Consider the following 14,130-nt stretch of genomic DNA (forward strand, 5'->3'; position numbering starts at 1 on the left):
AAAACCATTTTTATACTTAAATTCATCATATCGATCAATATTTAATAGTATATTTATTGTTAGAAGGATGATATGTATGTCAATTAATGTTAAGATTAAAATGAATTCGATTTATTATTGATACATTGAAAATGATTTCAAATTTTATGTTAAAATTATACAATTGAATAATATCAAACTGATTTAGATAGAAGTGAGTGAAACGAATACGGTTAATCAGGAAAATAATGTGGTATTGCATGGCGAAGTAAATATGGCTGAACTTGCAGATGCCCTGATCGAAACTCATAGTAATTTAGAAACTGAAGTAATATTGCATGGCGAAGTAAATATGGCTGAACTTGCAGATGCCCTGATACGAAACTCATAATAATTTAGAAACTGAAGTAATGTTGCATGGCGAAGTAAATACGGATGGACTTGCAGATGCCCTGATCGAAAATAAAAAGCAAAAAAACGAAGAATGGAATAGTAATTAGCTAAGATAGCAATATATATTACATAGCGCAGTAGAAATAGATGACCTGACAGATGAATCTGCCGAGATTAATAAGCCAGTAGTGATAACGATTAACTATAATTGACAGTGATAACGAATCACATATATCAGGTAGTGGAATAACGGTTACTGTAAAAATAAGCAAGAGACAGAAAATATACAAATAATTAGATTTGATTGAAATCAAACTGATATTTGTTTTGACCACTCCTTTATCCTGCTTCATTTCGTTCTCATTATCTGGTTTTACCAGATAGTTTTCCGACTAGACTAACGATTGAAGATATTAAAATTACGGCTGACGATACTGTTTCTCACCTTACCTCATTTCTAATTTATTAAATCAGGTAATGTTATGCGTTTATATGCAATAAATCATTGATAATTGAATTTTCTAAACAAATGTAAGTGATAATGAAAGTGAATGAATCTTTTCTATTAATGACGCAATCCTGAAATTTATTTCTGAACCGGAATTTTCGGAATCATTTCGCTCGGATTTTATATTTAGAGAAACATACAATGTAGCACACATTTATCCTTCTGATTTTATTTGTAATTAAATAACGAAGGCATTGAATATAATCAATAATTAGAATATGAAAAGAAGGCACATATCATTAAAAGTCATCCCTACAAATTTTATGCAAATATTTCAAACCCAGATTTTAATTTTGAAATACTGCAAAGAAAGAAATTGAAATTACAAACCAACCGGAAGACTTGTTTGAGTTTGTTTGCTAATAGTTGCTATACAAGTTATAAAATAGTACAAAAATTTCCGATCAACAATCAGAAAAGTATGCATGCATACATGAGAGGTCTAAAAATGAAATGTAATACAAACGGATGACATGTGTTATATTTCATCTAAGATAATGGTCCCCAATCGATGGTCCGTGGGCACTAAAATTTGGACCGTGAGAGTTATTAAAACTTATACCCCTCCTGTTTATTATAATATTTAACTACGAGCTCAACTAATATCGGAACTTCTGATTGAAGTTTACTTTCAAATACACAGAATCTATTATTTCTGAACCTAAACCTGGTCCTATGCCACAAACAAAAAAGTCAAAATGGTCAATGGCCAAGAAAAGGTTGGGAACCACTATACTAAAAAATTGTCATCATGTTCTTGTTGAAGTTATGATTTCGCACAAAAGATAATTTTACTCCCATCAATGTCTTTGAAATTAGAAATCTCAACAGAAAAAAAAAGAACTTCAAAAATTGGAGAAATATTCCAGGAAAAAATTATAACACACTGTATAAATTAAGTGAAAAAATTATTTGAAATGGATTGGAAAAAAAAGATTTTATTTTGAGCATAAATATAAAAGCATAAACTGAGGGAGGTTTTCAATTATAAAAATTAGGTAAGATGAGAGAGAGAGAGAGAGAATGGAGGGAGAAGACTAATTTTAAAAGAGGTTTTTTATAAACCAATATTTTAGCGGACAAATTGCTGCTATCCTTCAAAAAAAGTCGTATAGTTTCATCTGAAGCAAATCAATCAAGAACACTGAACTAATTATTTATGGTTCAAATTAAACAAAACACTGAAACTAATTGTCAAATAATTTATAATTAGTTGACAATTAAAGACTCTTAATTAAAACAGTTGTGAAGCACAGCAGAATGCATATTATCCATTGGTAACAATATATTTTTGATCGATTATCGATTATTAGAATATGCACCAATCTAAACAAATCATTCACTAGCGCCAATGTATATCTTCTTGAGAAAAATTTTTAACCAATATCATAAAAATATAGCGGAGATTCATGGCAAATTAAAGGTAGAATGTTCCAAATGCACCAATATTATCAGTATTCATATCAGAGTTAAATCATTTATGATAACACCGATTTACGTTAAATATGACGGTGAATATATGGAATCAGAATTCGAATGTTCCTCAGTTTTCTCGTTTCACTAAATTTCGATACAATTTGAACAATGCAAACTACTGTTTTTAACATGGAGAAAAACGTGAAATAACGTAGGAATTAAACGCAAAAACAACGATATGAAATATTCGTGTAATCAAAATTGTGATATTCATTACTCAGAAAGACGCTACAAACTTAAAATGTATAAATTTTAATTAAACGAAAGTAAAATAAAAAACGAAACGTGAAAACGTCTCAATACACGTATTACAGAGAAAGGCATACAGAAGACAGAGTGATATCAGGAGAAAGAGTGATAATGAGTAATCTAAATTTATCAAAGACAGAGTTATAATGGATGATGTAAATTCATCAAAGATGGAGTTATAATGAAGAGTCCGAATTTATCAAAAGATAGAGTGATAATGAATGATCCAAATTTATCGAAAGATAGAATGACAATAAACGATCCAGATTTCCAAGATTTACATTTACATTACAATATTTACATTTCATTTAAAAAGTTTAAAAAATAAACTTTGCAAACTTTCAGGAAAATCTCATTTCTAAAATGTAAATTTCAGGCATTTCTAAAATATATCTGCGATGTTTAAACAGATGAAATTTCAGATATATGAACATGAATAATATGCAAAAAAAACAAAAAAACCCATAAATCAAATATGATTACACCGTGTTGACAGACAATTTCTTTTTTGTTTACAAAAATTAAGAATATATGAACATGTGAAAAGTAGGAGAAATTTGCAAACAAAAATAAAGAAAAGGAAAAATCATCGAAATTTACCGAGCTGTATAATGAGAAATAAAATGGAAGAAGTAGAAGATAAATTATTAAAAGTATGGAGAAATCAAAAATTGAATAATTAAAAATGTTTCTGTAAATTTACGTTATAAATAGGATGGTTCTTTAAAATTCTGATACAATACACGCATACATTTTCCCCGAATAGCCCAAAGAAATTGATTCCAATATGCTTTTTGCCATACTTCACGACTGAAAATGATAAAACTCCAAACAAAATCGATAAATAGCAAGATTTGATAAATTATTTAACAGAATTTTTCGTTGAAATATGTAATATATTAAAATATGAATGAAGCCTTTCATAATATAAGTATGATTTGTTATCAGAGTAAAACTTGATAAATCCTTCGAAATGATTTTCCTTACGAAAAGTTCTGATTTCCTCAGAGAAATAATACTTTTAATGATAAATCTAAAATAATTATTACTATAATAATCCATACCTTAGTTCAATTCCATCAAATCTCTCAATCACAAGTACTACTGTTCCACCATCCAGTAATACAATGCTTCTTCCCTTCAACATGGGATCATTTGGTTCGAAACAGAATTCATTATTCCTACAAACAGATTACTTAACACATATTACTTATCATACTGTTTGATAACGCCTTGCTTTAGTACCAACTAAGAATTAGTTCATTTTCATGAAGATAAACCTAATAATGAGAAAAATATGCTGAATTTGTCAATTTTTTTTTCAAATTTTGGGCAAACTTTTTTTTTGTTATTGTTAATGATTTATTGCAATTTATAATTAACAACAAAAAAGTCTACTCAAAAAAATAACGCCAACTTGTTTTTTTTAAGATTTTCTTTTAAATTTACATATGCTAATAATACTTTATGCAAGAAAACGTATACAATACCGTTGAATGAAAGTGAACTTATGATCAATTTCCATTGCTAACTGCAACATTCCTGTTATTCTCTGTTCGTCCGCTAACTGGTATGTGGGAGGTAGAAGGAACACCTGCGACGCTGGCGCTTCTCTGGACTGAAAAGAATTTTCCTTCCAAATAAAAAAGGAGATTCCTTTTTTTCAAGGATAAGAGAATAATTGAAAATTATAATAAATTTGGAACGAGATGAATATAAATCGATAATTAGCTAATCCATTGTTACTAACGTGCATAATTACATGTGGTCACATTTTGAGAACATTTAAAATCAACAGTACTGAAATATGAAACAAAAAGATGAAAACATGAATTACCTCCTGATCGGTATCAGGTAATAAATTACCAGTAGCATTCATGACGAACTGTGTAAGGATATCTTGTTGTGCAGTGGATGGAACTGATATCTGAGGATCTCTTTCCACTTCTGTAAAATGTTGAAATCGTATATTCAAAGATAAACAGTACAAATGCTTTTAACAGAAAAGCATCTATTAAGATTACTTAATAAAAGCTGATTCGTATAATCATTAACCTATTTCACTCTATGATAATCACTTCTCGAAACAGGATTAGACGAGGTTGCCATAAAACGTAGACAGAATCATCGATACATCTCTTGAAAGGAGTTTGTCTGGTATAACAAGCTTAAGACCAAAAATGATTTGAAATCAGTCGCTACCAGGTGTATTAATGATTTTCTTTATTTTATTCTACGTAAACTTAATTTAATTTATAATTTTCTCATTGACTTTTTTTTTGGTAAACGATTCCCTGAGTGGATGTTTTCCCACCTAACATCATGAGTTTATGGAAAAAATCATGATCTCTCCAAATTAAAATAACGCCATACACTTCAACCTATAATAAATTGCGCCGTATCCTACCATAAGATGGTACTATTTGCGGTGACAAAGTGATAAGAGACCTACCGACGATCTGGCTACCTTTGATCACAAATAACAGAGTAGTAAATATTAGACAACAATGACCTTTTTTTTTCGATAACATTGGATGATAAAATAACAACTACTTGATGTTAACGACAAAGCGTTATCTTCCGTGACAACTGTATGATTGAGTGATAAATGTGGATATCAATGATACATACTGATGATAACTTATAAACAAAAATTTTTGAGAAAAAAAAGAAAAAAACACAACAAAAATTTTTGAGAAAAAGAAGAAAAAAACACTAACGTGGAGTAATTTCAGTAACATAATATGGATCTTTGGCAGTATGATCATGTTCACCACTTGCAAATAAGCACATTTTGTCGGATGCAAAAATAATGGCATACATTCGAAAATTACATCTCGTACGTCTCCAATTGTTACAACGATAAAAAACCTTCGTACCGTGAACTGATGTGACACTTTTACGTTTCGATACTTTTTCACGTCGACGTACTTCATCCATTTCTTCACATGACGTATACCAACCATAATTTCGCCACTGGCGCTTCATTTTATTAAATACTGTAAAATGAAAAAAGTAATTTATGTTAATTAGAAGGATCAACTTGAATACCATTATTTGATGGTGAATGATTAAAGTAAACAATGATCACCAAATGCTCAAATAACTTCGTAATAATAATAATGATAATGATAGTAAACAAATAAATAAATAAAGGAAGGAAGAAATGAGTAAACGAACAAATAGATAAATTAATTAATTAAATAAATGAATTAACTAATGAATAAATAGAATAAATAAATAAAGAGTAAAGGAAAAATTCAACAATTTGTAGATTTTATTCCTGAAATTTAAAATATATAGAATTTGTTTGCAAACATATAAAAATAACTCTGAAAATAAAGAAATGAAGATTTTTTAATGCTAACTTCCTTACAGAGTAGCTACCTACTTCCGTGGGCAAATGAGATAAAAATTGTTGCAAAGAATTCTTATTTAGAGATAAACTTGCTGTAACTAACTTCTTCAATCTAATCATTTATTCATCCTTAAATGACAATTCATACTACATATACTCATATTATAGATGAAATTGAAAATTTTAAATCATTTTAAGAAACAGCTTAAAAACTCGAATATCCTTGTGTGATTTGGATTAATTTCTTCAAAAAGCAAGAATGAATAAACTAATTCATTAGTCCAAACTAAATCATTACTAAAAACAACAATATCATATCCGCTAGTTGATCGATCATAAGATGATAACAGTTTCTCATATCTATACTCGAATAACAATATACCTTGAATGAAACAAACATTCAATGGAGTTCTCATAGTTAGGTGATCAGTAAATGTACGTCAGATAAAAGCATGCATGCAAATTTGTTAAATTAAACTATAACACTAGTAGCATTTAATCATAGATTTTACCTTCATATGAAACGAATATTCATTAATTTAACTTTTAATCTTTTTACCAATTAATATTTGGTAATTCGATAATATTATCAATCGATTTTTTTAAATCATAAGTATTCATAAAACAGCAATAATCACAGACTGGAAAGATGTCAAATGCATGAAAATTTTTTTAAGATGGATATTTTTCTTTGACTTACACGGTGAATCAACAACAGAGCAGTTGTTAACAGTTCCACCACCACTTATCGATATATGATTATCAGTTGAATGGTATTGCTGCTGCTGCTGCTGCTGATGATGATGATGATCATTTTGTTGTTGTTGCTCCTGTTGTTGTTGTTGTTGATCTTGTTGGTGTTGTTGTTGTTGCTGTTGTTGATGCGAACGATTATAGCTGGTAGTAGGTCTTTCGGCCAATACTTCATCAAATTCTTCATCACATTGTAAATCAAGTGATTTAATACTATTATCATTTTCTTGTTGTTGTTGCTGCACCGTTTCCATTGTTGATGATGACGATGATACTGATGATTTCACATTTTCCACTACAGCCATTACGGTACCTACCATTTTCATCCTGTTCGTATAATAACATCAATACTTTTAACATGGAGGCAAATTAAAAAAAAAAAAACAATTAAAAAAACGACTAATTAAAAATGGCTCGATTACATTTTACATGTATATTCAGAATAATTTTTTGTCCAATTGCTGTACTGTAAATATGTTTATTCAAACCTTATCCAGAAAAAGTTTTTCAATTCGAAAGACTAATTAGGAATTAATTATAATTCAATCAATAATCAATTACATATGTATATATGTATATATAATATAGTAAATATAATATATATATGTATATATAATATATATATATATATACATATATATATTCATATTTATATTGATGAACATATCTTCGGCTATAACATTCTAAAACAAATCGTTTTAATGTATTTAACCATCACTAATATTATTGACTATAATAAACCATAACTGATAATGCTAAGCTATTCATGTATGCTATCGGTAATAATTTTATAGGCTACTCAAATTATTTCAATTATTTTATAGTTTATTTATTGAATAGTTTATCTTAGCTTAGCTAAGCTATCAAAATGGGTGGTATATTGCTTTTCCAAAACGCTTATCAAAAGGAATTTTCAAGAAGAGATCAAATTTCTGTCCAAATTCCTTGCAGCTAAGATGAGAATATTATTCTAGCTAAAGATTGGACGTGAAACTGATTCTTCTGAAATGAAAATTTCGATCTTCAAGCTTAATCTCGTTTATCCAGTATAGTATACAATTTTTTCTTTTTAGTACGTTAGATTTAACAATTACTACCGAATCATTTAGGATTATTGCTTTTTTCAAACGTTTATTTCATATGCTATAATCAACTACTCAAATTTGTCATATGATTATTTCGTTATTTAAACTTGTTCTTATAGTTATTTGATTACCATTCCTTACATCACTTTTTTTCTGTGATATTTCATTATTTCTTTTCCCTTTATTTCATATTTTGTTAGTAATACAGTGTGAATGGATAATAATAACATAGCAGAAATCCTTTTGTACGCAACCCATCCCTATTTTAATTATCATCTTAATTAATTCTCTTACGATCTACGGAAATTCAATCTTTGATAATTCTGTACTACCTATCATAGTCAAATGTTGACTATGATAGGTAGTACAGAATCAAATAACAATATACAAATATGCAATAAGTATAAATAATGAACAAAATTACTTTCAAATCTAACGTGCTATCCATCGTAGCATAAGTGTGATGTATATTGACCGGTTATGCATAATTAATAATGTTAAGTCTAAAACCGGAATCCAGTATATTATAGGAAAACAAATGTACTAGTCTAACTTGATATCTTGATCAACGATTTATGTCTACATGCATGCATGCGCGTGTATGTGTGTCGTCTGTCTGTCTGTCGTGGGTGTGTGTCTGTTGTCTGCACGCGTCTGGGTGTGCACTCCCCCGTGTATATGTGAAATGTAAAAAAAAGTGGAAATGCAATTAAGAGCTAAGTGTATAGGGCCTAAGCGGAAGTGTATCCTACTAATTTCAATGCATTTTCTTAAATACTTAAGCAAAAAAAAGTAAGCCACAAAGAGAATGGCAAATAATTTACGGGCGCAAATGAGCGCCCATAAAATTTTGATACTGTCGCTATCCTGAGGTCTTGTTGAAATTAGTTTTTAAATTAAAAATAAATTAATGAACGAATAAAAAAAAAGCAGACAGTCTGAAGATTCTAATATTATCATCCATACTCGTTTAACTTTTAGTAATATTATGCCGAAAGATTGGTAGCATTTTCATGCCTAAATTTTCCTTTGTTCCCTTACCAATTAATTTGACCTGATGATTTAATCCACTTAAAATATTGTCTTTTTGTATCTTTCCAATGAATACAATGGGAAAAAAGAAATGATTTATATTTTGGAAAATGGTTCTTTTTTCAATCTGATTTAATTCAATTCCGGGAAAATAACACTTCTCATGATTAAATTTATCCCGCTTTTATAAATCCTCCGGGAAAATTTACGGACTGGAAACTATATCGCTATAGAGACTATTCCGCTGATAGAAAAATTAAACCAAATCGACGACATAAAATGGCATATTTATACATATCAATCATATAATGATTAAATTAGTGTGAAAGAATTTATCAATGCGATGATGAATGAAAGAATAAATCGATCAATCAATCAATCAACCAGTTATTCAATCGATTAATTAATCAATCAGTGGTATCTCTCATTCTCTCATTCTACAAATTGACATGTAAAACGTTTGGAATTATACTAAGCAAAATAAATTTAACAATTTAGTAACTTCATATTATTAGTCATTTTATTGATAAATGAAAAATTACCGACTTCCCAGATTAAAACTGTTAATATGTCCACTATCAACTGATTAATTAACTAATCAATTAAACCTCACTGCGAAATTAATCGAAAAACTGATATAACGGAAGGGGAAAATGGTTGAAATTAGCCGAACGGGTTCCCTCGGTTCGTTCAATGTTTTCATCACAATTGGAAAGAATGACGGGGAGAAAAGGGGTATAAAGGGGTAAGCGGGGAAGAATGATATGCGCAAAAGGAGAGAAATGGGAAGATGAAAGGGTATGGGGATGAGGCGGGAGTGGTAAAGGGACAAGTAGATGTAAAAAGGTGGGAAAATATTTTGCAAATTCAATATTTCCCCCCTTCTTACACCCATTTCTGGTGACGCTCCCTCCCACACTACTTCTTATCCATCCCCAACACTATCATTACTACTCGAACGAACAAGAGGGTAGGTGACACAGGATCTTCCTCCTCCTCTTCTTCCTCCCCCTCCTCCTCCTTCTACCGCCCATTGTTAATTGTTCCATCACACTACCACTACTCCTCTTCATCATTCAACTACAATATTTCCTCCTCTCCCGCCGCTTCTCTCCCTTACTTTCCCTCCCCCGCCCTCTCCATACTTTTCCAGAAAATATCTAAACAAAACACTTCCTCCTTCTTCTCTGCCAATATTAGCAAGGGAGGGAAGGGAGGAGCAGGAAATAGAGGGGTCGGTTGGGTGAAGCGATAAAAGCAACGATATGACGAATCGATCACTCTGTAGGGGGGAAGGAAAGAAAGGGGAGTACAAACTTCTCTTCTCTTCTCCCCCTCCCCCCTTCCCCCTTTCTGCCTCTCACCATTTCTCCCCCGCTCTTCCTCCTCCTCCTCCTCCTTTCCATATATTTACATATTTGTACATGTACATGTATATATCTATATAAATAAGATTTCTCGATATTCTTCCAGAGAGCAGGAAAGAAGAGGAAGAGAAAGGGAAAGGTAGGAAAGAAAAGTTTTAGTCTATTAATTAGAAGAAAAGGTAACATCATTTGTTCCAGTATAAATGCATTTTTCATTTTGTCACTTTAAATGACAATAGCGATAGCGAGATATCTGCAGATTTGTAATATCCCAGAAGAAAAACACACATCTCTATTGGAGCTGATAAATGTTAAACAGGTAGTGATAAGTAAACTGGAATAATTATTATTTACAACTTTCAGGAACTGAATAATGTAAGCATTGTTGTTCGCATTAGATAATTTCATGGTTGACAAGCGGTCAATTTATTGATTCATTTCTTTGAGCTATAATATTCCTGAAACAAAAAAAGGAAATTATGATAGTCGATAATCAGTGATAAAGTGATATGAATCACATTATTTAGATAAAATAAGAGGGAATAACTCAATAATGACCCGAGGGATTTATTTCGAAAGATTTTTCAACTTTTAGACAGATCTACAAAAAAGAAAAAGCAGGGACGAATTATTAGGATAAAATGGTTTCTACTGAGGTCACTGTTATATTTGTTTATTGCAATGAATTGTGTTTCGGAAGTAAATTAAAGGTCACCGCTCATCATCGTCTAAGTTAATATTTGGGGGAGATTTGAATTTGGAACGTTAAATAATGAGTGTTGAAATAATTATTTCCTTGAGATAATTATCAGACCTGAAGTTCTTTCCACAAAATATCCTTCAGTTCTTGCATATCCCAATCAATAACATCTTCTGTTCGTATTCTCCAATAAAGACTTTTCTTCATTTTAGCTAATATGTTACCATCTTTACCAATATTTTTTTCTCGAATCAATTCACTGACACATTTTCGCAGATCAAGCTCCAATTTCATCAGTTTCGCGTCATTCGATGATGTTCCCTCGTCTTTCTCAGATATTCTTGACCTGACATTATCCGAATTAAGCCATAAGTTTGTTTTCAATCTAATGCGATCAATATATTCAATTAGTGATTTTAGATCATCTGTAGATTGATAGATGAAGAAGTTACCATCATCTTTTGATGGTAATTCCATTTGTTGATGAATTTTCCGAATGGTTGATTCCGAAACGCGACACTTCACAGGACGTTGCATATTCCGTGTTAGAGCTGTAGCAATTGGCACATCTACCAGCACAACTAGATACGGAAGATGAAACATTATTGACATTTTACGGAACGGTCTTCGCATACTTTTCAAATAAAATATATCATCAACCACAGTTACCGGTGGTACAATATCTTCAACTGATAGCGTCACTTTCAAAAATTCCCGTATCCGATTTTCACATCTTTTCCGTTCATTATGAGCATTTGTATTACCATCCAAACTATATAGTCGCAGCATACTTCCAGTGGCATATTCTTTGCCCCATAGGTACTCCATGAAACCATCATCGTTGAAAATATCATCATATGAGAAAGTGGCACAAATTCCATCGCCAAGTTTCATCTTCAATTCCCCGCACAGATATGTCTTGCCGGAACCAGGTGTACCCATCAACAATACCAAAGCCATTTCGCTGAAACGAACGAAATACAACAGTCATTCACCTAATCAGGCTAATTAACCTAAAGATTCCGAAACAGGAAAAGATTCCCTAAGGATTCCGAAAAAGCATAGCTAATAGCTGTTTTATAGTTCCACGTAAGCATCCATGTGAAGGTAGCCAGAAGATGCCTTTGGCGACAAACCCCAGCTGTATACCATGATAACTCTTCCCTAAAATAAGTTATGCCCATTTATTTCTCTCTTTATAAGCGTTTGCGACATATAACCCGATTCACCTGACGACATGTACTGGTTTATTTGATGAAAACATCCTATATTCCCTTCATCTGATATACACAGCTCTCACACTGAAACTTTTGAATAATGCAAATTTATTTTTCAAGTAATAAAAAGATGGAACGATACAATAATTGTCAAGGATATAATTGTCAAGCAATAATTTGTCAAGTAAAAAGTGGAAATCATCTCTTCAAACAATTGCAACGCTGGTTTTATAAGAAAACAATTTCTGACAAACAAAAACACTACTACAATGAAGGAAAATGACTCATTAACAGCAACAACAACTTTTTTTGGTGATGTTCTTCCATGAACTGCCACCGATATGCAAATAATCCGAGCCATTTTTCTTTCAGTTAGCTCGTCCCTCAACTGAAATCCAAACTACTTTTGCTTCTAATCAAGTAACATATTCAAAGCCGAAAATAAAAAAGAAAGACCAAGTCAGAAATATGATGGGAAAAATAAAACCCGATCTAACTATACTTTGAAAACATCTTCCAAAATAAAAAGGGAGCAATTTAACCTTCATAACGTCATATACTTAAGTGTACTGAAACACAAAACGAAGCTTAAAGAAAAAACTTACTGTATGTCGCGACCTCAATTTCAGCTGGCAATTCGGTAACATTCACGTCAAACCTGTCCTGTACATCATTCAGAATTTTCGCATCATTTTCATCTGAGACAAATGTTATCGCCAATCCTTTAGTACCGAAACGTCCAGCGCGTGCTACCTTCAATTCAATATTTCAGTACTCATTCGAAGTTCCTCTTATTCATTTATCAAATGACCAGCGTTCATAGCAGTAAATTTGAGTTAATTCCACAAAATTAAACTTGAGTTAATTTCATAAAATTTATGGAGGTATGGAGGTGCTATTTCAAGAAAGAGCAGCACTTGTTAAAGTATAAATGAAAATGAGCAAAAAACCGTACTCTGTGCAAGTATGTGTCTGAATCTTCCGGCATGTCATAATTGAACACAATATTCACGCGTTCAATATCCATACCACGACCAAAAAGATTCGTTGCAACAAGGATACGCTTCTAGAACAATCATTTTTAAGAATGATATAACAAGGATCCTTCCATCTCACCAGTCGTTGTTGAATGCCTCAGTGGTAGTGACGAATGATGCAACTATCACCATTTTTATCAAAACATCATTTAATGCATCACTGGCAGTTTTAAGGATAGGTAAAACTTAGCAGTCATAATCTACACAATACCTGGAAGTCTTTGAACTGCTGGTATCGAGAAAGGCGTTCCTCCTGTGGCATACCACGGTGAATTGCAATACTTGGAAAATTTTGTTCGGAGAGCAAAGTGTGCAAAGCACCACAGCGTTGTACAGATCGCACAAAAATTACGACCTGAAATGTGCATTAAGACAAGAATATACAATGTGATAGTACCATACGAATATGAGATCCTCTTAAAAACCATAATTCTCGATAGTGACCCACTGACCGCCACCAGTACAGAAAAATTACTTTTAATGCTTTAAGCCGCGGATAAAGCATCAGAAATCTCTTCTGCGATAAAATATACACAATTTGCTTCTATAACATCTCGTTTAAAAAAAGTTTACTTGGTTGAATTCCAACTGATCGAGTAATTCAAGTAATTTTTTATTTTTCTCAGTTTCCTTCAGTTTCACATAATGCTGCTGTAATCCATGCAACGTTAACTTTGCTTCATCATCAACGTATACTTCCATTGGCTGGAAAATTCAGACCCATATAATTTGCGGAAAATTCGTTTACAAGGCCCAATAAATTACACATCACCATCACTGGCTGTTACTTTCACATAGCATTCGTATCTTTCTGATATCTGTATATATTTGAAATCGATTGACCCAAATTACCAATTTTGTTCCGTTTTTGAAAATTCATTTTTTAATGGCAGTTTTAATGGCAGTTTGCGATCCTGAGGAAATCGCTAGCACTGAATGTCCATCATCATGGACTTCTTAATTCATATATGGCATG

At 31.5% G+C, this 14,130-nt stretch overlaps 4 protein-coding genes across 4 annotated transcripts in view; 1 reads left to right on the plus strand and 3 right to left on the minus strand.

Annotated features, from left to right (window-relative positions):
* Positions 1 to 187: 187 nt before the first annotated feature.
* On the plus strand, positions 188 to 370 carry LOAG_07749 (hypothetical protein; the record flags this gene model as incomplete). The annotated part of the gene is made up of 1 exon (XM_003143282.1): positions 188 to 370. A coding segment is annotated over one exon (183 nt), but the record flags the coding sequence as incomplete, so codon positions are not given.
* A 2,917-nt stretch (positions 371 to 3,287) lies between these two features.
* LOAG_07750 (hypothetical protein) lies at positions 3,288 to 7,036 on the minus strand (the record flags this gene model as incomplete). The annotated part of the gene is made up of 6 exons (XM_020447529.1): positions 3,288 to 3,415; positions 3,670 to 3,786; positions 4,096 to 4,223; positions 4,443 to 4,552; positions 5,326 to 5,604; positions 6,664 to 7,036. 6 exons carry the CDS (start codon positions 7,034 to 7,036, stop codon positions 3,310 to 3,312), a joined length of 1,113 nt encoding a protein of 370 aa, XP_020302251.1. The 3' UTR covers positions 3,288 to 3,309.
* A 3,972-nt stretch (positions 7,037 to 11,008) lies between these two features.
* Positions 11,009 to 11,871, minus strand: LOAG_18421 (hypothetical protein; the record flags this gene model as incomplete). The annotated part of the gene is made up of 1 exon (XM_020451080.1): positions 11,009 to 11,871. Exon 1 carries the CDS (start codon positions 11,858 to 11,860, stop codon positions 11,009 to 11,011), a length of 852 nt encoding a protein of 283 aa, XP_020305168.1. The 5' UTR covers positions 11,861 to 11,871.
* A 347-nt stretch (positions 11,872 to 12,218) lies between these two features.
* Positions 12,219 to 14,130, minus strand: part of LOAG_18422 (spliceosome RNA helicase BAT1) — a 5,109-nt gene continuing 3,197 nt past the window's right edge. Inside the window, exons 7-10 of the mRNA XM_020451081.1 lie at positions 13,366 to 13,509; positions 13,073 to 13,183; positions 12,723 to 12,870; positions 12,219 to 12,505 (exon numbers count right to left, since the gene is read on the minus strand). Of these exons, the coding sequence (XP_020305169.1) occupies positions 12,486 to 12,505; positions 12,723 to 12,870; positions 13,073 to 13,183; positions 13,366 to 13,509 (423 nt within the window). The 3' untranslated portion in view covers positions 12,219 to 12,485. The remainder of the gene's footprint in view (positions 12,506 to 12,722; positions 12,871 to 13,072; positions 13,184 to 13,365; positions 13,510 to 14,130) is intronic.

Source organism: Loa loa (assembly GCF_000183805.2).
Source record: "Loa loa unplaced genomic scaffold supercont3.304, whole genome shotgun sequence".
NCBI classification, from domain to species: domain Eukaryota; kingdom Metazoa; phylum Nematoda; class Chromadorea; order Rhabditida; family Onchocercidae; genus Loa; species Loa loa.